This window comes from Sorex fumeus, unplaced genomic scaffold (assembly GCF_029834395.1).
Source record: "Sorex fumeus unplaced genomic scaffold, SorFum_2.1 ptg000072l, whole genome shotgun sequence".
NCBI classification, from domain to species: domain Eukaryota; kingdom Metazoa; phylum Chordata; class Mammalia; order Eulipotyphla; family Soricidae; genus Sorex; species Sorex fumeus.
In genome coordinates, this window is record NW_026606129.1 from 4,000,772 (window position 1) to 4,024,475 (window position 23,704).

The 23,704-nt window shown below is 56.1% G+C and overlaps 1 protein-coding gene across 1 annotated transcript; it reads left to right on the plus strand.

Annotated features, from left to right (window-relative positions):
• The first annotated feature begins 2,398 nt into the window (after nt 1–2,398).
• On the plus strand, nt 2,399–4,669 carry LRRN1 (leucine rich repeat neuronal 1). Its single transcript, XM_056129137.1, has one exon. It carries the CDS (start codon nt 2,399–2,401, stop codon nt 4,547–4,549), a length of 2,151 nt encoding a protein of 716 aa, XP_055985112.1. The 3' UTR covers nt 4,550–4,669.
• Nucleotides 4,670–23,704: the final 19,035 nt, after the last annotated feature.

Sequence of the window (23,704 nt, forward strand, 5' to 3'; positions counted from 1 at the left end):
TTTGGTTGTTATTTTCGATTTGGAGGCCATGCCAGTGGTCCTCAGGGCTTACTCCTGACTGTGCACCCAGGGATCACTCCTGGCAGGGCTCAAGGGACCACGCAGGTTGCCAGGGATCAAACCCAGTGCCTTACTCACTGTATGATGTCTGCGGCCCTGGAATAGCTAGGTTTTGAAAAACAAACAAAAAGTAACAATAGCAACTAACATGAATAGAGACCTTGGCATGTGTTTCACTAGGCTTCATGCATTCTACATGCTCTGCTTTAGTTAGGGGTTCCTACAGAAGTCCAGGAGAATCAAGAAAATAATCACTGAGGTCCTGTCAGTGCTGAAAGTTTAAGAATATTACAGAGGCAAAAGGCAGAAACTTTGAACACCACCTAGAACTCCTTAGCAAGCGATGGTGACTCTGCAGCACACCTTGGGGTCAGATTGGCTCTTACATCTGATTTGAAATAAAAAAAAGAAACTAGAACCACTAGCTGCTGATATTCTATTTACAAGTAGGTGAGAGATACACACTTGGCCTTAGGAGACCTCATAAATCCCACAGATGAAGGCCAAGTAGAACCAATGCCCCCAGCCTCCCTCCCTCTCTCTACTCGCCTTCTCACTGCAACTACGGAGCCTTCTCACTGCAACTACGGGGCTAGAATCAAAACGGGTGAGAAACATAGTAAGATCATAATAAATGCAGTGAACTTTTACGAGCGTTTAATATCTGTCAGGCACTATGTAGATGCCTTTAATTCTCTCAATAATTATACAATGGAGATGCTTTTATGACCAACAGTGCTTTACAGCTGAAGATGAGCTTCGGAGGTTAACTGTTACAGCATCACTTAGCCAGGGGCTTCCTCACAGACTGACGGAACCGTGCGGTGAGAGTAGGCACGTGGGTGAGAAGGGCTGCGTGTTGTTCCCCACGAGAACCGGTGATAGCAGAATAGAGCTCTCGTACTATCTTACTTAGTGGACATCAGCTGTGGTTATTGGAATAAGAAAAATGACATTTTCCTTTGGGGCTGCCCCAGATTAGTTTTGTGTAAAGGAATAATGGAACGAGGAGAGTATTGATTGAATGTTTCTGTGAAACGCAACGCTTATTTAAAAAAGGCATTCCTGGGAACAAGGATGCGTTCATTAAAGTATGAATAACTAAAAGAAGAACTTTGAGTTTTTAATTAATCTGACTTTTATATTTTAGTTAAACTAAAACTTTTTGTTTGGGGGAGCTATAAATTCATACATTTTGTTTCAAAAATCACATTTGTTTCTAAAGAAATGACATCTTTGGGTTTCTCTGAGTGTTCCTATTACATGACTGTACTCAGGAGTTTAATGATATTAATTAATAAGAATAGCAGTGTATGTGTAATAACTGTACCAAACTGTAGTGTGTATTGTGTAATGACTACTCAATAGTCACAGCGGTGTCTGTGGGTGATGACTGTACTCAGTATCAGCAGCTCATTGTGTGGAATGATTGTCCTCAGTAGTAGCAGTGTGTTTGATGACTCACTCCGTATTATCAGCAGTACGTGTGTGTGTGTGTGTGTGTGTGTGTGTGTGTGTGTGTGTGTGTAATGACTCAATGATAAAGGCAGAGTGTATAAGAATTGTTGCTCCATTTTATTATCAGCACTGTAGCACTGTCCTCCTGCTGTTAATCGATTTGCTCGAGTGGGCACCAGTGACGTCTCCATTGTGAGACTTGCTACTGTTTTTGGCATATCGAGTACATCATGGGGAACTTGCCAAGCTCTGCGTGCGGGCGAGACACTCTCAGTAGCTTGCCAGGCTCTCTGAGAGGGGCAGAGGAATCGCCCGGGTCGGCCACGTGCAAGGCAAAAGCCCTCCCTGCTATGCTACCACTCCAACCCATGTTGTTATTACTCAACAATAATAGTACGGTCCTAATTAAGCTGTACAGTTGGCGACAAGTTTTAGTGTTGTAAGTTCCTCATAGGGATACTGTCCTGCAATTTCAAATTTAGTGAGGTGGTCTGAGCTTTTTCATTTTGATCGTTCTTTTATTAAATTTGTGCGTAAAGGTACCTTTTTAGTAGGCAGGAGAGCGGCGGCTGTGTGTGGGCTGTGTGGAATGACCCTGACATCTGTCCTACTCTCGTTTTCAGGAACATCTCCAGACTCCAATTGGACGGAAGCCACTCACGCTGCAAACCTGGGGCCAGACTGGGTGAGAGACACAATTAAGGCTCAAAGTACTTCCTGTCTCCTGCAGACTCAGAGAACCGCTCCTGTGGGCCCTGGAGGTCTGCCCCGCTGCTCGTCCTGAGTGGCCACCAGCCTGCTCTCCGAGTGTCCTCACGCAGTTGTGCCCACCTGGTGTTAAGAGGCTCACGTTTCGGGTGGAGCTTGTCAGCAGGTCAGCATGGCTAGGGTGAGCCCTGTCCTAGCAGCTGACCGACTGGTGCTGGGCTTGCTCCTGATGTCCCTAACCGAGTCTTCCCTCCAAAGCGGCGAGTGTCCCCAGCTCTGCGTCTGTGAGATCCGGCCCTGGTTTACCCCGCAGTCAACCTACCGGGAAGCCACGACCGTGGACTGCAATGACCTGCGACTCACGAGGGTCCCCAGCAACCTCTCCACTGACACGCAAGTGCTTCTCCTGCAGAGCAATAACATCGCAAAGACGGTGGATGAACTCCAGCAGCTCTTCAACCTGACCGAGCTGGATTTCTCCCAGAACAACTTCACCAACATCAAGGAAGTGGGGCTGGCCAACCTGACGCAGCTGACCACCTTGCACCTGGAGGAAAACCAGATCACAGAGATGACCGACTACTGCCTGCAGGACCTCAGCAACCTCCAGGAACTCTACATCAACCACAACCAGATCAGCACCATTTCCGCCAACGCGTTTGCAGGCCTCAGAAACCTCCTACGGCTTCACCTGAACTCGAACAAACTGAAGGTCATCGACAGCCGCTGGTTTGCCGCCACGCCCAACCTGGAAATCCTCATGATCGGCGAGAACCCCGTGATCGGGATTCTGGACATGAACTTCAAGCCGCTGTCCAACCTGCGGAGCCTGGTGCTGGCCGGCATGTACCTGACGGACGTCCCCGGGAACGCGCTGGTGGGCCTGGACAGCCTCGAGAGCCTGTCCTTCTATGACAACAAGCTGGCCAGCGTCCCCCAGCTGGCCCTGCAGAAAGTCCCCAACCTGAAGTTCTTGGACCTGAACAAAAACCCCATCCACAAGATTCAGGAGGGGGACTTCCGGAACATGCTGCGGCTGAAGGAGCTGGGCATCAACAACATGGGCGAGCTGGTGTCCGTGGACCGCTACGCCCTGGACAACCTCCCCGAGCTCACCAAGCTGGAGGCCACCAACAACCCCCGCCTGTCCTACATCCACCGCGCGGCCTTCCGGAGCGTGCCCGCCCTGGAGAGCCTGATGCTCAACAACAACGCGCTCAACGCCGTGTACCAGAGCACGGTGGAGGCGCTGCCCAACCTGCGCGAGATCAGCATCCACAGCAACCCGCTGCGCTGCGACTGCGTCATCCACTGGGTCAACTCCAACAAGACCAACATCCGCTTCATGGAGCCGCTGTCCATGCACTGCGCCACGCCCCCCGAGTTCAAGGGGCACCAGGTGCGGGAGGTGCTGCCCCAGGACGCGGGCGCGCGCTGCCTGCCCATGATCTCCCACGGCACGTTCCCCAGCCACCTGAGCGTGGACATCGGCGCCTCGGTCCTCCTGGACTGCCGCGCCATGGCCGAGCCGGAGCCCGAGATCTACTGGGTCACGCCGCTGGGGAGCAAGGTCACCGCGGAGATGCTCTCCGAGAAGTACAGTCTGAGCAGCGAGGGCACCTTGGAGATCGCCAACACGCAGGTGGAAGACTCGGGGCGGTACACCTGCGTCGCCCAGAACGTGGAGGGCGCGGACACGCGCGTGGTGGCCATCAAGGTCAACGGGACCCTCCTGGACGGGGCCCAGGTGCTGAAGATCTTCGTCAAGCAGACGGAGTCCCACTCCATCCTCGTGTCCTGGAAGGTGAATCCCAGCGTCATGGCGTCCAACCTCAAGTGGTCGTCGGCCACCATGAAGATCGACAACCCGCACATCACGTACACGGCCCGGGTCCCCGTGGACGTGCACGAGTACAACCTGACGCACCTGCAGCCCTCCACGGACTACGAGGTGTGCCTGACCGTGTCCAGCGTCCCGCAGCACACGCAGCGCTCCTGCGTGAACGTCACCACCAAGCACGCCGCCTTCGCGCTGGACGTGCCCGATCCGGAGGCCAGCACGGCGCTGGCCGCGGTGATGGGCTCGCTGCTTGCCGTGGGCAGCCTGGCGTCCGTGGCCCTGTACGTCGCCCGGCGGTTCAAGAGGAAGAACTACCACCACTCCTTAAAGAAGTACATGCAGAAGACCTCGTCGGTCCCCCTCAAGGAGCTGTACCCCCCGCTCATCAACCTCTGGGAAGGCGACAGCGAGAAGGACAAAGACGGGCCCAGCGACACCAAGCCAACGCAGGTGGACACTTCCAGAAGCTACTACATGTGGTGACGCCGTGGGCATTTGCTTCTGGTAGTAAGGAGCACAAAGACGTTTTTGCTTTGTTCTGCAAAAGTAACAAGTCTGAGACTCTCGTTCCTTTGACACTGCGGGCCCGGGGGGTCTGGACAGGACCGGGACGTGGGGGGGGGCATGGGGGGCACCTCACGGCACTCATGGCACTCGGCTTTGTTGGACGCAGCCGGGGGCGTCTGCAGGCATCCAGTTTGTGTTTGGTTTGTATTATCATTATGATGATGACGTTATTATTATATCATCAGGGTTATGACTCCTTTGGGTTGTCGTGGGAAACTCAGTACTGCTGCTCTAACCACAGTGCTCGATAAAGTGCTTCACAGCAGGCCCGGCTTCCCTGGGCGTTCCCCGTGGCATGGCGCCATCAGAGGAAAGGGCGGGGCGTCCCCAAGGCTCCCCACGTCTGGACAGCAAGGACTGGACTCCTGAGCCCCTCGGCTGCAGCCCGGCCCCAGGGAGACTTGTTACCTTTGTCGAATGATGTTAGTTGACTGTTCTGTAATGTTGTATCAACTGAATTGAATGTTTGCCTTTGAATAATGACCCTTCTTTCTTTTCTACAATAGTCAAAGAGGCTTAGAACAAGCTAACAGGCAATAGATATGTGTATATCAGATTTTTGATGTAACAGACGACATGTTAATTGTTACCTTATTCTTTCTATCTTTAGTAGACACTTTTAAAAGAGAAGACGATAATTTTGTTGTGTTTAACCCACCAATCTGTGGTGTATAATGAAGACAGAGCTATAATAAATTAGTTTTGTTCTGATTTTTTAGAACACTTGCAACGATGCCTCATTTATGTACTTTTTGCTGGTTGCGGTGATGATCATTTTTCACATGCCTACAACCACCCACCCCCAAATCAACCCACCAGGGAGTTTTGTGTCGCTTTGTAAAGCTGGGTCCTGAAACATGTTAGATTATTTTTCTGAGGGAAGAACTTCAAAGCGGCGTCTGTTTTGATGGATAGGACTCTTCCACCCTAAGGAGCACTGACCAGAAAGACAGGAAAAGGCGAGTCCGTGTGAGAGTGGGAGTGAGTCTCTGACCCTTCCTGCAAACCCTAAAGGATAAAGCCACGTCATGTTCCCAGAGGACAGTGTTCTCTTCCGGCAGCCGCCTCATGTTTGAGCCCGCGTCGGTTCATGGGGCGACCAGGACTGAGTGTGGGCAGGAGAGAGCACCCAATCACAGACACTCGCCTGATGCCAGCCCCAGGCTTTGGTGCCTGGCACCAAATACGGCCCCTGGAGCACTGCCGGGAGTGATCCCAGAGCACAGAGACAGGAGCAAGCCCTGAGCACTGCCGCCCTGACCCCGAATCAAAACCTGCAGAGGCAAATTAATGACACACAACTTCTGTGCAATTTACATTTTTAACCCACATCCTACACTTAGACAATTCTGCAGGATGAGAGCTTCTAGGAGAGGGAGGGAGGGAGGGAGGGAGGGAGGGAGAGGGAAAGAGAGGGAGGGAGAGAGGGAGGGAGGAGGAGCGGAGAGAGTGTGAGGGAGAAAGGGGGAAGGAGAGGAAGAGGGAGAAAGGGAGAGATAGGGAGGGGGAGAGGAAGGGAGAGGGAGAGGGAGGGAAGGAGAGAGGGGGAAGGAGAGAGGGAGGCTTTGAACAGAGGGGGAGGCAGGTCCCCATGTGGCCGGCAGACACGGTGGCAGCAGGGGAGGAGGGGCCATGCAGAGATGTGCTGGAGCTCACAGTGACAAAGGCGGAGCAGATGGCACTGCCCTCAGACACGCTGCTCCCCGCACCATGGCACTGGGCACAGGAAGTGAGCAGGGAGGCGCCAACTGCGCTGAAGCCAGACAGAGGAGCAGAGAGGACGGCGGGGAGGGGGGGGTGCAGGGCAGGGAGGAAACGGCGCCACCTTCTCCCTCTCGGGCTCGGGGACAGGACGAGCATCTGGGCCTTCCCGTCTCTGCCGCACCACAAGGAAGCCCAGAAGTCTCTGTCGGCCCCACGAAGGCCTGGGCGAGGGACTCAGTGAACCCCGGGCGGGGTCCCTAGGTGCCCCCAAGTCCCCAGAGCCTGGAGCAGGCCCAAGGCTCGGCGGTGCTTCTGTGACACGTTTGTGCGTGGGGGTCTGCCCCGGGGCTCTCAAGTCCCCCGAGCACTGCGGCCACACCAGCCATCCTGCGTGGGACATGCTCCGGGCAGAGGGACGCATGTGGAGGCCAAGCGAGTCAGGAGGCAACTCACTGGCTCGCTCTCTCACTCCCGCTGCTGCGAGCCCAGAACCCACGGCCAGGGGAGTCCAGAGTCCAAGAGTTTCTTCTCAACCACCATTTGCCCGGCCAGTTTCCTGGGTCCGGGCAGACTGTGGGCGTCAGGGTCGTCCCTTTTGAACCTGTCCTGTCCAGTTAAACACTCCAGCTTCCGCTTCTATGTGCTGCTCGGTAGGGTTTTGCTGGTGGAGAGTCAAGTGTCCTGGGGCCTCCCGGGATCCGCTCCTCCTCACTTGCTCTCGTTTCACCCGAGAATTCTGCCAGCCAGTGGCCCAGGAGGAGGAGGGCTGCCCGGCCCAGACCCCACCTCTGCCCGGTGAAATGACCCCAGAAGGATGCAGCAGAGTCTGTATTTTCCCTTTGCTCTCTGCCACCCCCAAGCACATACTGTATCTCAGAACTGACTTGACTCAGTGATTTGTAACAAGGAGTTCCTTCAAGCAGCCACATCCTCGTTTGCCCAGCTACATAGTGGCCACCGGGCATTAGCATGGAAACAGTGTTTGATCATTTGATCATCTATTTTCCAGCTGTGTGATTGGCAAAAAGAAAATCATCTCCATCCTGCAAGCAAACAATACCCACGTCCGTTGCTTTCTCTCATGTGCCTTCTACTTGATTTCCCTACCATCCACTTCCCTCATCCTCACTGAGTTCTCCACAGCCCCCCTTCAGCACTTGCTTCTCTCTCTCTCTCTCTCTCTCTCTCTCTCTCTCTCTCTCTCTCTCTCTCTCTCTCTCTTCCGTTTGCAAAACTTTCTTTCCTTTATTGCGGTTTTGCCCACCGTGGGTTTCTTGAATCAAGAACTCACCCCTGGGGCTGGAGTGATCGTACAGCGGGTAGGCATTTGCCTTGCACGCGGCCGACCTGGGTTCGATTCCCAGCATCCCATAGGATCCCCTGAGCACCGCCAGGAGTAATTCCTGAGTGCATGAGCCAGGAGGAACCCCTGTGCATTGCCGGGTGTGACCCAAAAGGGAAAAAAAAAAGAGAACTCACCCGTGACCAGCCAGAAGTTGCTGAGCTGGTGTTCGGTCATGGTGCTGACCTCACAGAGCTGCTCAGCACCAAGGAAACGGGCCTTACTCTTCCCCACCCACAGGCCAGCAACAGGGGGAGTCGCTGCCCAGTCCCCTGCGTGACTGACCCAGGCCCTGCCCTTCCAGACACTCTGCCACCTCCCTCCTAGCGGGGAGAAGCTTCTGTAAGGACAGCCAAGGCTGTCCCACCAGCGAGCAGAACTTGAACTTGAGGCCCTGGTGACAACGTTCGGGACGTCTTTGTGACTCTAACATGGTCTGTGAGCTAGATGAGGACCTGGGGCGAGGGAGGGAGAAAGAAAGAAAGAAAGAAAGATAGAAAGAAAGAAAGAAAGAAAGAAAGAAAGAAAGAAAGAACAAGTAATTCCAGAAGACCCACGCCAGACTTGGGTGATGTTCCTCTGACCTGAGTTCTGTGTGTGCATCAAGAGAACAGAAACTGAGTTTTTTTCAGGAGACTTCTGGGGTTCCTGGGCCTGTGTGGGAGCCCCCACTGGAGACACAGAGACCTCCGTCAGAGACTCAGCCCTCGTGTGGAGGGTCTGTTACTTCCTTCATCCTCCACGGAGCAGAAGCAGGGCCCATGTCAGACCCCAGCGACAGCCCTTCCTCCCTCCTGGCCTCGAGCCTCAGCAGGTGCCAGGGCCCTGTCCACGGCACGTGCCCATCTGGGGCCAGCACACACCACGCAGAGGGCACCAAGATGCAGGGGCACGGAGCAGGAGTGCGAACGCCTGAAGGACACTCTTACTCATTTGGGAAAAGCTCAAACTTCAGACCCCGGGACTCGGACCCTGAGCCGCCTGTCCTCAGTGATAGGGACAAATCCAGGGCCCAGGGGCCTCAGGGCACAGGGAAGAGTGTCCTCACCCCAGGACTGGTCTGGAGGAAGGAGGTGGAGAGACAGCCAGCGGCGTCCGGTGGCAGGAGCGCCCGGCCAAGGGAGCCTCAGCTGCAGGGAACACTTCCTCCCTAGTACTGGGTTTTTGTTCCGTAATTCCAAGTTTTCCCAGGGGGTGAGACCAGAGGCTCCAAGAGTGACTGTCGGTGACTCGCCCACCCTCAGGCTGTGACAGCAGAGACGCTGGGCCCGGTACAGGTTCCCTCGTGACTCAGAAGCACTGGACAAGTGTGTGTGGCCACAGAAAGAGGCCTGTGAGGCTTTGAGTGACAGCCGTCAGCTGGGTTCCTGTCACTGAGTGGAGAGCTTCTGTTCACTGGCTGAGGCAAACTTCACAATTTTTAGTATTGCGGCAGACGAGGCGCGGGCGGGGGCTAGCGGTGGAGACGGGGCTCTGTGTCAGCACACGCAGCCCCAGTGCCTCCCGCCCAGTTCTGTGTCCCCAAGGCCAAACACGGCAGCACTACCTGCTAGAAAAGACTCTTGAATCCGAATCTTTTCCTATAAAACTAGTTTTGGGGGGCATTTGCCTTGCACACGGCCGACCCGGGTTCGATTCCCAGCATCGCACATCGTCCCCCGAGCACCGCCAGGAGTAAAGGAGTGATTCCTGAGTGCAGAGCCAGGAGTAACCCCTGTGCATCTCCAGGTATGACCCAAAAAGGAAAAAAAAATCAGTTCTGGATTTCTGACTTGACTAATTCCTGAGACTAGAAAAAAAGGCCCTCCCATTGATCGTCGATTTGCTCGAGCGGGCCCAGTAACGTCTCCATTGGAGACTTTGTTGTTACTGTGTCTGGCAATTCATGATAGCAAGAAAAGATTGGCAGAAAAGTTTATTGTTCCTAAATCCACTCTCGGCAACTATACTGGCGGACAAAATATTTAATGGTATTTTTATCAGTGGGAGATTTGTCCCAGGTTGTTTTCGGATTCTCTCGGCCGGCCTTCTGAATCACGGCTCTCTGGCTGGAGAAGGATTCCAACAACCATCTCCCAACATCTTCATTCAATTCATCTCCCCGACAACGTAAGTTACAGTTAATTTCCCCGTTAGCTTCATAAACGGACAGGTGCAGCTTTGCAGACAATGGGAAACACCAGGCAACCCCAAGTCACTGGGGTCTGCAGAATGAATGAAGTCGTTCACAGTTTCAGCTTCGGGGGAATCATAAGTCTTGGCTCGCAGCTGACGCATCTTCCCAGTGGGCCTCTGTGGCTCTGGTGATGGTTTGGGGTTGGGTTGCCGCTGCCTCTGGGATGACTCGGGAGCAAATTGGGTTTTTTTCTGTTCCCTTTCCTCTCAGTCCTCGATGAAAGCCCGAGGGGGGGGGGGCGGGGGGGGGACTTCAGCTCCTTTGATTGTGCAGAAACTGTGCACCCAGAGCAGGGGCTTCAAGGGGGCCCCTAGGGACGGACCTGGACTGTGTGTATAGGGGGGCGGTGGTTGCCCAGGAACTCTCCAGAATGCAAGAGACGTCAGCTCCCGCTTCCCAGCACAGAGTAAACGCCAATGAGCGAGGGGCCGGGGGCCTCTGTTAGCCCAGGGGCTCGGCACCCAGCCCCCCTGGGAGCACTCAGCACCCAGCACCCAGTCAGGAGGCCAGGGGCAGGCTGAAGGGAGGAGGGGGCTTGCTGGGGAGAAACAGGGCAGTGAGGTGGCGTCGCCAGGAAGCTCTGTGGGGGGTGACCCTGACGCTGAACAGGGGGTGTGACCCTGGGCCCTGGACAGCCGGAGGAGAGGGGACCTGGCACACGGCGACTCCCTTCCCATGCCCAGCTCTGCACAGCTGCCGGCCCAGCCAGCGCTCCAAGCTCCTCCTTAAGAGGCCTTCGGGGCCCGGGGCGGGGGTGACCCAGCGCCACGGACAGCCCCACGTGCCGGGCAGGGAGCTGGGGCCCACAGCTGGCGAATCCTGCTGACCGGGATCCCAGGGGCCCCCAGCCCAGCCCCTGGGGGTCGGGGCCTCCCTGCACGCCTGTTCCCCACATGGGTGAGACACACACTGGGTGGCCCAGACAGAGCCGCTGAGTCGGAGCTGAGGTGTCTGGTCCTCAGAAGCGGGAAGACTGTCTCCCAGAGCCGCCCTCAGTCTCTGACGATGCTCTGAGCCCAGTGCTCGCCCTCAGTCTCCTGAGGATACTCTGAGCCCGACTCACTTCCCGTGCGCAAAGCTGGGTTCTGGTTAGGAGACTCCCACTTTGGGTCCTGACGTGTGGAGGGACTTCCTTTGTGTCTTCACCCCAACGCCTTGCCCATGTCCCTGTGTGGCACAAACCTGCACCTGGCAGCCCGAAGCTCAGCCCGAGCGAAACCCAGGGGCACCCTCACTTTTGTGCCCCTCCGTGGAGAATGAGGACGGCAAAGGGGAAGCCTCCAGCACCCAGCACTGTGCCTCCGACAGCCGCCTCCAGGCAGAGCAGCTGCTCGTCTGTGAGGACTCTCCTGCTGGCCCCCAGCGAGCGTCAGCCTCGAAGCCACCAGACGCGCCCCGTGCTCGGGCCCCACCCCCATCCCGGGGCGCGCCCACCACCCTCAGATGCGGCTCTGAGGGGGTCCCGGCTCCCCCGCCAGCATGGAGGCAGGTGACAAGGACCTTCCCAAAGGTGCAGGTTCCAGGTCCCAGCCAGCCGTGTGGCCTGTCCCCAGGGGGCGTGAGGATGCAGAGCTTTGTGGGGGTGACTTAGGGAGGTGGCACCATGCCTGGCACGGCAACAGGGGTGGGGAGATGGCGACAGAGCGAGGCCAGCCAGGAGGAGGGGACAGACAGACGCACTCCCGCTGACGGACAGAGAGTGCGGCCAGGGGACGGGGCTGGAGCAGGGCTGGGCCCTGTGGGGCGGGGGCTAGATGGGACCTGGGTCATGGGTGGGGGGCAGGAGCTCTCCGGAGGTGGTGGGTGCTGGGCCGATGCTGGAACGACGAGACTGTCCGTAACAGCCCCGCCAACCCCGGCACCGCGGGAAAGCGGGGAGATAGGGAGACAGTGATTCCCCGTGCCCACAGGAGAGTGTCCTCAAGGCCCTTTGTCACCCACAGGGCCGAGGGAGGCTCAGGACACTCCCACGGGTGAGGGAGGAGAGTGGGGGCTCAGTGCCATCATCTCTGCCTCCCATCAGCATCTCTCACCCACAGCCGCTGCCGGCCAGGAAGCGCCCGTTGGCACAGGTGGGTGAGGCCAGCAAGGACCAGAGGCTGTGCCTGTCAGCCTCACCGGGCTCAGTGGGGGCACGGCTGCTCCTGCCCTCCTTCCACTGCCCTCCTGAAGGGCCCCCGGCCACCTCTTTGGTCCCCAGGCGCTGGCCGAGGACTAGGCAGCTCGGAGAGGGGCTGGCGGGACGCTGAGGCAGACACACCCACAGAATGGCTCGCCAGAGTTGCTCGTCCCCTAGGTGTGTCCCCGCACAGGCCTCGCAGCGGTTTGCGAGTGGAACTTCCACCCTCACTGCAGCACTCCTGAGGCGAGAGGGGGTCAGGCTCGTTGGCTCCCCTGAAGGGAGAGGAAGGGCAGCACGAAGACTGCCCAGGGCCACTTTCAGGGCAGAGTCCAGACCCGTTTCCACAGGACCGACCGGCAGGCTGGCGTCCTGAGCACGGGCTCCAGGCTCTCCGGCCAGCGTGCCGTGTCCAACCCTCATTCTACCTGCAAAGCTCTCGGGAGTGTGGGCCCTGGAGCTGAAGCATCTCGGGTCGAATAGACTCCGCACTGTCTGCCAAGCCCCCGGTGTGACGAGACTGTCTCTGTACAGGGGGCTGGTCACGGTGATAATCTCCCAGGGAGAGTGGCCATGCACACACGGAAGGTCCCTGCAGCGGGTGCTGGCGCCCAGTTTTCTGAGCTGAGCTGACAGGCGAAGAGAGGAGCGTTGGGATCTGCTGTCGCCGATGCACGTGGGCCCCTCGCTCCCCTCACAGGGGAGCTGTGCCCCCCAGAAGCCCGCAGGGGATGTGGGCGCATGAGCCCAGTGAGGGCAGCAGGGAAGGCATCCCCGGCCAGGCGGGGGAGGTGGGTTTTGCCGGGGGCTCAGGAAAGGTCGCCTTCCCCGGAGGGGCTCAGCCCACAGGCCGACACGGCTGAGAGTTCTGAGCCCCTGCTGACCGGAATGACTCTGAGTGCGGGAGCTCATGTGCTGGGACCCTGCCGGCAGGCATCCCCAGTAGTGGGGGACAGGGGGGTCTTGGGGTCTAAAGCTTGTGCAAGGACAATGGTGAGCCACAGAAACATCTGGTCAGGCTGGGTGGGCTCGGCAGGGGGCGCTCTGCCTTGGACACTTACGGCCTCGCTCTCCTCCCCAGCACCACAAACACAAACGCAGAAACACGTTTTAAATGCCCAGTGGGTCAGATGCTGACAGGAAAGTCGTCTGAAAAGTGCTTAAGGTTATGTGACCGTACAGGTTGTGATGAATCGCACGCTCGGGCTTCATTTGTCATTTAACCTTGGACTAGGCAAGAGGAGGATTTTTTTTTTATCTCAATTTCCAGATACGGAAACTGGGATGCAGCAAATTAAGGGATTTTCTCAAGGTCTCCCAGCGTTGTTCGCGCCAGTCTTGAACCGTGGGATCAACCTGGGAAATGCCGCCTCCTGGTGGACAGTCCCGGAATTGCAAGTACAGCTCTGAGAGGAAGGACCAGAATCTCCATCTGCAGAGAAAATTTGGCAAAGAAAAACGGCACAGCTTTCATATGAAGAAGAGCAAAGTTTTTTAAAAAAATACTGGATGTGGTGGTATACAAAGTGCTGCTCTGCCCTCCTGGTCCTGCCCCCGTGCTAGGCTGGGCCTGGCTCACTGCCTCCTAGTCCACCACTTCTGCCAGGACTCCTGGCCTCTTCGGGACCAGACCCCAGAACCTTCCCAGTTGCCTGGCCCCTCCACTGCCTCGCTTCCGGAGCCCATGGGACCTGCCCCTCCCCCCACCCTCCCCCAAAGGTCTCAGCCTCTGCGCCCACCTGACCCTCCCTCCCACCCCGCACTTGACCAGAACCGTCACACCTTCTTCTCACTGCTCCATCTTCCCTAACCACTGGCCACTCCTCACATCAAGCTCCCAGCCCCGTACTGTGTCCTGCACACACTCCATCTGCTCCCAGGCCTATCCTGGCCGTATGGAGCCTGGCCCACCCTCACTGCCCCGAACCTCTCCACCCAGAGTTCACACCACGCAACCCTGTCAAAGAGCCCACTGCTGCAGACGCTTCCTTTCTGGCCTGTGTGTGCCAGCCCTGGGCCTCTGTGGCCACACCAGGGACTGACCACACGCCCGTATGGCCTCCTTCCCCCCTCACTCCTCACACCACGGGGGCTCCACGGCATCCTGGGATCATCCGCAAATGAGCTGCTCCCCCCCGATCTTTTCTTAGGGTCCCCGTCCTAGAAAATCACAGTGAAGATGCCACCCCACGCAGTGTCCCTGGGTGAGCAGGGCAGCCAGGCAGAGAGCCGCGGGATTCGAGGCTGATGGCTGGTCTCGATTCCTCAACGAGGGGCAGACTGGCCGTTCCACAGACTCCAGCCCATTCAACTCACTCCAGTCACACTCCCTGCCTGCAGGACCCTGGGATTAAGCTGCACCACCAGAAACCCAGGGTAGAACGGCCTAGAGAGAAAGAGAGTTCCTAGCATCTCTGGTTATTTCTGTCACAAACAGGAAGAGGCCGTACTCTCCCTCGCTCTGATTACAGCTTAAGGCAATTCCAGAAATTGTTCGACTGAGCTGGACCCTCACTTTTTTTTTTTTTATCCCAGATGATGCAGCCCAAGGTGGAGGCCAGGATCTAGGTTAGGAGGTATTAAGAGGAAAAAATCGACATGATTTTCCAGAACAGCGACCCTAAGAAAAGATCAGGGGGAGGCAGCTCATTTAGTCTGATGAAGAACCGTCCAGATCAATACAGCTAAAATTGTTCACAGAAACACATGCACACACACGCACTCACACATGCTCATACTCACACAACACACTCACACACACTCTCAGACACACACACGCTCATATTCACACAACACATACACTCAACAGTCACACCACACAATTACACACACTCTCACACACTCACACCACACACACATGTGCACACACTCTCAGAATCACATATTCACACACACACACACTCGAATACTCATATGCGCATGTGGACACACACACACACACACACACACACACACACAGTGCCTTCCCACAGAACAATGCTATTTTAGGTTCACAGAGAATGTTTCACCCTTGTCCAGGGGATTATTTGAACCCCGTGGTGGGTTCCATTATCCTATGGATTCTCGCTCTCTCCCGGGGGGTCCCAGAGCCTAGAATCTCCAGCCGGGAGGCAGCACTGGGCAGAGCTCTGAGCCAACGTGCTCTTTGTTCCATTACGAATCATTTCTATGCCATACAGTATCTCTACACTATGGAAACGTCCCACTAAGGGGATTTTGCAGCAGATCCACACTTGGGAGCTTTCCTCCCCGCCCCGACCAGGGCTACGGCAGCCGAAGACCTCCAGGACCAGCCACCACCATGCTGAGACCACTCTCCGCACACATGAAGGTACTGGCAGAGGGACAATGCCACGCGGGTTCCGGGGCCGAGACCTCCAAGCCTACTCGAATTGGAGTCGAGCATCTTCCACCCAGATCCTCCAAATTCCAGTAGGCGGGGGTCACACCCACCACCTGGCCCCCTGGCGCCGTGTAATCCCATCAGCGGCCAAGACTCAGAGACTATAAAATCCAGATCCCGGACGAGAACAGTGCAGTCTCTGCCCCCGCGCCTGGGTGTTCCTTCCCGGAGTCCCTTGGAGGGGAGCGGGTTGAGCTTTCCTCCCCGCCCCGACCAGGGCTACGGCAGCCGAAGACCTCCAGGACCAGCCACCACCATGCTGAGACCACTCTCCGCACACATGAAGGTACTGGCAGAGGGACAATACCACGCGGGTTCCGGGGCCGAGACCTCCAAGCCTACTCGAATTGGAGTCGAGCATCTTCCACCCAGATCCTCCAAATTCCAGTAGGCGGGGGTCAAACCCACCACCTGGCCCCCTGGCGCTGTGTAATCCCATCAGCGGCCAAGACTCAGAGACTATAAAATCCAGATCCCGGACATCTTATCAGAACTTTTCTTTATGACATCTTATTGTCTCATTCCTACTTTGGACAAACTTGCAGGCTATCGAATGTAGCCTGCCCACAGGGCAGAGTCTGGCAAACTCCCCGTGGCGTACCAAATATGCCAAATACCAGTAACAATGATGGGTCTCATTCTCCTAAAGAGCCGTGAATATAATCTCAGGGCTAGGATGAAAGAGACGTTACTGGGGCCTGCTCGAGGCAATCGACGATTAACAGGATGATGAAATGATGAAATGATGAAAAAATCCACACTTGACCTGAGGGTCCGTGAACTCTCTCAGGCAGGCTGCGGGATGGCGGTTCCCTCTCAGAGGCAGGACAGCACATGGCCCTCAGGCAGCACCACGGAGAGTGTCTGAGTCTCAGAGCCCGTGAGAGCCGGCACAGGGCACAGGGATACTGGGCCCAGAGCCTGCACCCATCCTGAACTCCGTCTGGGTGCTCGGAGCTTCCTTTGGTCTCTGATGAGCCAGGGAGCAAACTATGCTGGAAGCCGAGGTTTAATCCTCCAGGGAAGGAGAGAGACTGGTGAGGAAACTGCGAGGGCCCGAGGAGTCATCTGAGGCAGAAGCCGAGATTCTGGGAAGGTCAGGGAGTTCAGGACCTGCTAATGGAGAAGAGCAAGTGCCCAACACAGAGTGGAAGTGCTCTTGTCACTGGGTGCTGACAGGAGGCAAGGGGGTCCGCATGATAACCTCTCAGTGTCTGTATTGCAAACCATAATGCCCAGAAGGGAGGGTGGGGGGACAGAGAGAGAGAGAGAATGAGAGAAAGTGAGTGAATGAGAGAAAATGAGAGAAAGAGAGAGAGAGAAAGTGAGATAGAATGAGAGAAAGTAAGAGAATGAGAATGAGAGAAAGAATTGGGGGGGTGGGGAAGTGCCTCCCGTAGGTACAGCTGAGCGGGTGGGACAGGAGGGAAACAGACCTGGGTGGTGGGGAGGGGGCACCGGTGAAGGGACAGGTGTCAGAACACCGTATGACTGGAACCAGATCATGAACAATTTTGTAACTGTGTATCTCACGGTGGTTCAATTCAAAACTAAATTAATTGATAAAAGAAATGCCCTTGTCATTGCACACTTAGGAGAGGAGAAGGAACACAGGAAGGGTGGACCCATGGCCCCAGCAGGGGTCCGGCCAGGACAGCTGTCCGGGGGCTGGGCTCATGGGGGCTTCCGGTCAGGCCGCGTCTGTGCCACCAGGAGACCTCATCTCGGGCAAGGTCCAACGTGGGCAGCTGCAGCCCACACTTAAGTCCTTGGGAGATGCACTTCGAGGCTGTGCCCAGGAAGACACAGCCCAGAGAGTCAACATGTCACCAGCATCTCTGCGGTCACTCTGGACAGCCGGTCCAGCGACCTGTCACGTGGGCTGCTGTCTGGGCAGGCAGCGTCTGTCTCTGAGGCCCGGAGGCCGCGGCTGGTGCAGAGAGAGCAGACCCCAAGTGCTTCTCGGGGCTGGAGTGTCACTGCTGAGTGGAGAGCACTGCACGCCCATCTGACTCTTGGGACTCAGCAGCAGGGCGCCATCCCCGCCCAGGGAGGGTCGCGCCCGCCACCCCCACCAGGCACTGGTTCTTTCCCTGACTCACTTCTTGTCTAGCCCAGGGTGACCTTGTCGTCGTCGTCGTCATCGTGGTCATGGCCAAGGTCGCTTCTCTTATCGTGCTGCCCTTTGGCCGCCCTCTCCTCAGCTAAAGGTCACTGCACCCACCAATCAGAAATATGGAAAATGCCTCAGAGGTCGTTTTTGGAAGTCTCACGCTCAAGAGAAGTAGCTTTTGCAACCCGATCAAGATAGTTTTCCCACACAAAGAGCTTCACGGGCTGTTCTTTTCTGGAAGAAGTTTCCAATATAAACAGAAAACTTTTTGAAGAGGGGTGACTCCGGGTACCTCTAGGGGTGCTACACTAGGTACCCCTAGGGGTATCACCCTGGGTACCCACAGGGGTGCTACACTGGGTACCTCTAGGGGTGCTATACTGGGTACCCCTGGAGATGCTGCACTAGGTACATCTAGGGGTGTCATACTGGGTACATCTCAGGATGCTACACTGGGTACCCCTAGGGATGCTACACTGGCATCTCTCGGGTCATCACACTGGGCATCTCTCAGGCTCTTTCTCATAGACTGACTCTTCGGTAAGATACTTGATTGCCCAGTTAAAATCCCTCATTCAGAAGCAGACATGACCTTTAGTGTAGCACTTGCCTTGCGCGTGTGAGCACTGTTTTAACACACACACACACACACACACACACACACACACACACACTCAGTCACAAAATAAGGGAATCCGAATAGATTCTTCTCTTAGGTATGTCCGTTTTAAACTCTCTAGTGAATCATATATGAAATATGTTGTACTTTCAAAATTATTCCTTATAACACCTTGTAATAAAATATTGCTACAGTGAGAATAAAGCAGAGCCAGGCTCTGGGTTCTGGCAGCCTTTGGCGGTTCCCGAGGACAGAAAGGGGGTCTGGGGCGGGCTGAAAGGAGGGTCTGCTTCCCCGACTGGCTGCTTCATTCCCTCTGAGGTCTCCAGCTTGGGAGGCACATCCAGGGAGCTCTCTCCATCTTCATGAAACATGGGAACGGGGCTCCGATCATCGGGAGAAGGCTTCTGGCCTGAGTCAAAACAAGATTTCACATTTCTCCCTCCAGAGCTCTACAGGAAGTAGGAGGGGTCGTCACTGCAGAAAACAGGAGTGTCCGGAGCCCATAACCAGCCTCAGTGCCGTGAAGACAGTGGAGAAGGCCCCTGGCTGCTCTTTCCCCGTGCACGCAGGGACACTCGCCCCCGAGGACCCCTGTGTCGCAGAGCCCAGACCCACAGCTGGACCTAACCTAGCCGGTCGCTCCTGCACACTTGGGCAGAGACGCTTCGTGGGGCTCCTCGCAGGCCCCAAGTCTAGAGCAACAAGACGGAAGATGTCACCCCAATGCAGCAGCAACCTGGTCTTCAAGTCAGTCTTCAGAAAATCAAATTTAGTTGTTCTTTTCTTCCTTTCTTCCTCTGTAAACGATTGTTTTGGGGGTCCTGAGACCCCTGTTGGTTTTCTCTCTTTGCTGGCACCTGCCCCCATGGAAAAGCCATTGGTTTGAACTTGATCCCCACGGTCTATTTTCAAACCTTTTTAAAAAACAGTTTCTAAAAATCCTTCTGGTTGTGAACGGCATTTTCCGCAATGTTTCGAAGGAGAGGAGTCTCCTTCGTGCTGGATTTCTTTGTCCACAGGCAGGGTCTGTCCTTCCCGGTCTGCTCAGCACAAACGCTGCCCAACTCTGAGCTGGCCCCAGGGAAGTGTAACCGTCCGGCTTTTCCACTTCTCTGAGTGTTTCTTCAGCTTGCTGCCGCCTCGTTCAGTCGGGTTTTAAACATGATATTTTAAGTGTTTTGTCTCTTTGACTGAATTTGTGTCTGCCAGATGATTAAGCAAGGGCTAGAGAGAGGCTGCGTGAAGCCGTGATGAGTCGAGGGTCCTCGTCATCATCGTCATCCACACTCGAGGCAACAAGTGGGTGTCACAGGCCACGGAAGCAGTGGCCTGGGTTCGAATCTTGCCTGGCCTCCGGCTAAGCCTGTATTTTGTCACATTTCTTACCCCCCAAATGCCTCTTTTGAAGGCCTTAAAATGCAAATAATGCCAGTAGCCACTTAGGCTCAACTTGGCTACAGCTGTCCTTGGGAGCAAGAGCGCATAAAGGTCAGGCGAAATCCTGCCGCTACCTGCTGGCTCTCACTGCACTAAACCAACGGGCATTTTGATAAGGAAACGTGCGTGTCTCTGGGTTGGGCTGTGAGTGTCTGGGCCAGGGTCTAATACAAAGCCTAGACAATGCCCAGTCTGTGTCATCACCTCTGAGATGGCAGCGTGCAGCCCAAGAGCAAACACGCTGCCAGGGGGACGGGGCCCAGCAGCCACGGGACACATCCTATGGCAGAGAGAGAGAAAACCGACAGGGGTCCCGGGACCCCCAAAAGAATAGTTTACTGTAAATCCTATGATGACGAAGATGAGGGAGAGAGGAAGAAAAGGACAATTGAAAAATCTCCATCGATTCAACTTCTCAGTGCTCAGAGCTACACAGATTTCTCTTTGGTTTAGAGACCCCAAACGACTGCAGAGAAAGGAACGACCCTTCCAGAAAGACCAGTGAGATGCCAAGAACAAAGATGGCCCTGTGGGGGAGGGGACTGCACCCACAAAGACCCTGGGGGGGATTCTGCCCCTGCGAGGGTGGGCACAGTCCCTCCCGCAGCCCTGCCCCTCGGCCGCTCTGAGGTCCCGCACTGCACAGACTCTGGGCCGGGGCAGAGCCACTTCCTGTGGCATGTGGGGGAGCCTTGGACCGTTGCTGCCAGCCCTGATGGGCAGGTGGATGGTGCTGACCGGCCGAGTGGCAAAGGGTGGGAGGGGGCATCTGAAGGACAATTCGGGTGAGATCTGGAGAAGAAAGGGCGTGGATAGGGACGAGAGTGCTCATTCCCATCAGAAACCCTCCCCAGCAGCTCAGCAGGGGAGAGGAGAGAGGAGGAGGAGGGAAGCCGCCCTGAGAGCAGCAGGATGAGGCGAATGGGCCACTGCGGGGGCATTCAGCAGGCGCTGGGCATCCATGGGCCGTCAGCACCTCCATCTTGTCAGCCTCCGAGGCCGGCCAAGCCTCCTCCTGGATCCGGGTCGGCTTCAGGGTAAAAGACACGGAAGCAGTCACCTAATGAGTGTTTCCTGATCTGCCCAAAGGTGCTTGAGAACCTTCTAGACGCTTCAGAGATGCACACAGGATGGTGGCCCCCATTCCCCCCACCCCTTGTACCCAAACAGATGGTGCTTCCAAAGCTTCCCTGGGGTTCTGGAAAATCAGGCCAGGAACAAGCCAACCTCATCACTTTCCAGAAAGGCCCAAGGGCCGTGCCCGAGTCCCCAGCCAGAATCTCAAACCCAGCCCAGCCTGGGGGCTCCCTCACTGTGACCTCACAGAGGGAGCCCCCACCCTCTGGCCTGGACTCTGCCGGGTGACCTGTTTGAGCCAAGGGGACAGGAGATAAGCCACAGCTGCTGTGAGGCGGGGGCTGTCCTCTTGAGCGTGACAAGGACCCTGAGGGCCTCCCAGAGCAGACCTGAATGCCCAAGGCTAGTGGGCACCAGCAGGTGTGACACCACCGTGCGGGGGTTGAGACTTTGTGGTGGTTTCTCAGGCAGCACTGGGGATGGCAGCAGCGATGGAGACAGACCCCCGAGGGGCCCCTCGGTGCCCCCAGCTGGGGTGTCCCCCGCCGAGGACCTTCCAGTTCTGTTCTTGCGGAACACGCGGCCTTGCTTCCTGACCGGGGGCCGCCAAGGTGCTCACAGCGGGCTGTCCTCGTGGGACACCTTCAGCCCTGCCTTGGCTCAGCCTCTCGTGATGCCTGGGTCCATCCTCCTGCAGAAACTGTGCCTGACCCCGAGAAAAACTCTCTGCTGGGACACAACTAACACCCCACATTGCAGACATGGAAGTCGAGGCCCCGCGACTAAGTGCCTTGTCCAAGCGATTTCCAGGTGGGAAGGAGAAGGGCTCCACTCCAAACAATCAGGCTGGCCAGGCCCTGCTGGCCAGAGCGTGTGTGTCAGTGCCCACGGCACCTACAGACCCAGTCAGCTGAGCTGTGTGCCACCCACACAGCCTGCTCCAACACCATCAGTTTCCCCATTATTAATTCTCTCAGCGTCTTGACGGTTATCTCTCTCTTTACATCGTCTGACATTTAACTACAAAGTGTCTCATAAAAATCAGAAAGGCAAGTTTTGGGTTTTTTTAAATTTTTTTTTTATCTTGGATACACTGTAGCATTGTACCACTGTCCTCCTGCTGTTCATTGATTTGCTCCAGTGGGCACCAGTAACATCTCCATTGTGAGACTTGATGTTACTGTTTTTGGCATATCAAATACGCCACAGGGAGCTTGCCAGGCTCTGCCATGAGGGCAGGATACTCTCAGTAGCTTGCTGGGCTCTCCGAGAGGGAAGGAGGAATCGAACCTGGGTCAGCTGCGTGCAAGGCAAACACCCTATCTGCTGTGCTATCGCTCCAGCCCATCTTGGATACAGGAGCCAAAAATACTAAGTCGCTTTTCTGAGTGTCCCTTCTGCCAGGGCACCAGGAGGTGACCTGGATGGCCACTGAGATGTTGATGCCTACAGATGTGTTCCTCTGAGGAGGGAGGGGAGCCTTCCTGAGCAGCCCCCGCTGCACATCTGGATTCTCTTCCCTGGGCCAGAACTGGGGCACACGGACATTCCCTGTCACAAACCAGCCACAGAGGAAGCGGTCTGTGGGCGTCCGGTTTCTCTGCCCCGATGCAGGACGCAGGGCCGGGTGCCCCCAGCCTGAGGAATCGCGCTCGACGGCCGAGACAGACACTCAGAGGAGAGGTGAGTGGCTTGGGAGGCAGGCGAGAGCGGAGAGGCAAGAGAGGAGCCCAGGGTCAGCCTTGCGTGAGGGTGACCTTTCCACTCTGCCCTTAGCTCAGCCCTAAGTCAGTCACTATTTGGTAGTTCTTATTCACATGGGCAGGCTAGAGCGATAGCACAGAGGTAGGGCGTTTGCCTTGCACGCAGCCAACATGGCCGACCCGAGTTCGATTCCTCCGCCCCTCTCGGAGAGCCCGGCAAGCTACCGAGAGTATCTCGCCCGCACGCAGAGCCTGGCAAGCTCCCTGTGACGTATTCGATATGCCAGACACAGTAACAACAAAGTCTCCAATGGAGACGTTACTGGGCCCGCTCGAGCAAATCGATGATCAACGGGAGGACCGTGACCGTGACTATTCACATGGGCAGAGCTTGACTTCTGACTTTAACGGCAGGCCAGGCTTTGTGACTAGTTTCTAGTGGAGAGAAAGCCAGGGTGCCAGGCTTTAGGAATCTGAACATGGGATGCATTGGCACCCAGAGGGCAGAGGGCAGAGGGCTGGCCCAGTGGGAGGAGCTTCCCTGGCATGAGGCCAAGCCATATTGAGTGCCCAGCACCATGGATAGGTCCTGGCTTTGTTTGCTTGTCCTCTGGTGTTGGTTTAGGGGCCACACCCGAGAGTGCTCAGGGCTGACTCCTGGTTCTGCATTCAGACATCACGCCTGGTGGGTTTGGGGACCATTCGGGGTGCTGGGGGTTGGACCCTGGTCAGCCACGGGCCAGGAAGTGCTACTTTTTGTACTATCTTTCCAACCTTACTTCATCAGACTGGGAAATGTTTCTGTATATTCCATCAGTAAGATAACTACCCTGAACATTAGAAACATCCTCATCCCCTCATGATCCCCGGCACAAAGCTGTAACGCCCCAGCACCAGATTGGAAATAGCCCCTGAGAACCACTCCGTGCCCCTGCCATAAGACCCCACAGGCAAACTCAAGTCTTCTGGAAACCCCAACAGCAGCCACACTCCAGCCTTCGGACTGAGCCAACCACCATGTCCCTGGCCCCACAGAGAGGAGGTGATGGGGCTGGTCAGCGGAGCACATGGACCTCTGCTGATGAGCAGAGAAGTTTATCTTTGCTGCCTTAAGTTGCCGTGTTTGGAGCTGATTTGTGGATTTGCACAGCAAGATAGGACCACTGCAGCCCCATCACTGAAGGAGACGCTGATCTTTGGAGACTTCTGGCCAGTCTTCCCGGCTGTGGTGGATTCCTTGTTTGTGTGTTTTCTCTCTGGTTCTGAGGCCAGACATGCCCAGCGTGATGTTTAGGGTCTGTCCTGGAGGTTCTCGGGGCCATTGGTGTCAGGGAAAGACCCTTTGACTTCGTGTTTGTTTCAAAGAATTATTGTC

Bases quoted from the DNA above. Each gene is read 5' to 3' on its own strand.
- LRRN1 (XM_056129137.1), top strand. From the start codon at position 2,399: ATGGCTAGGGTGAGCCCTGTCCTAGCAGCTGACCGACTGGTGCTGGGC.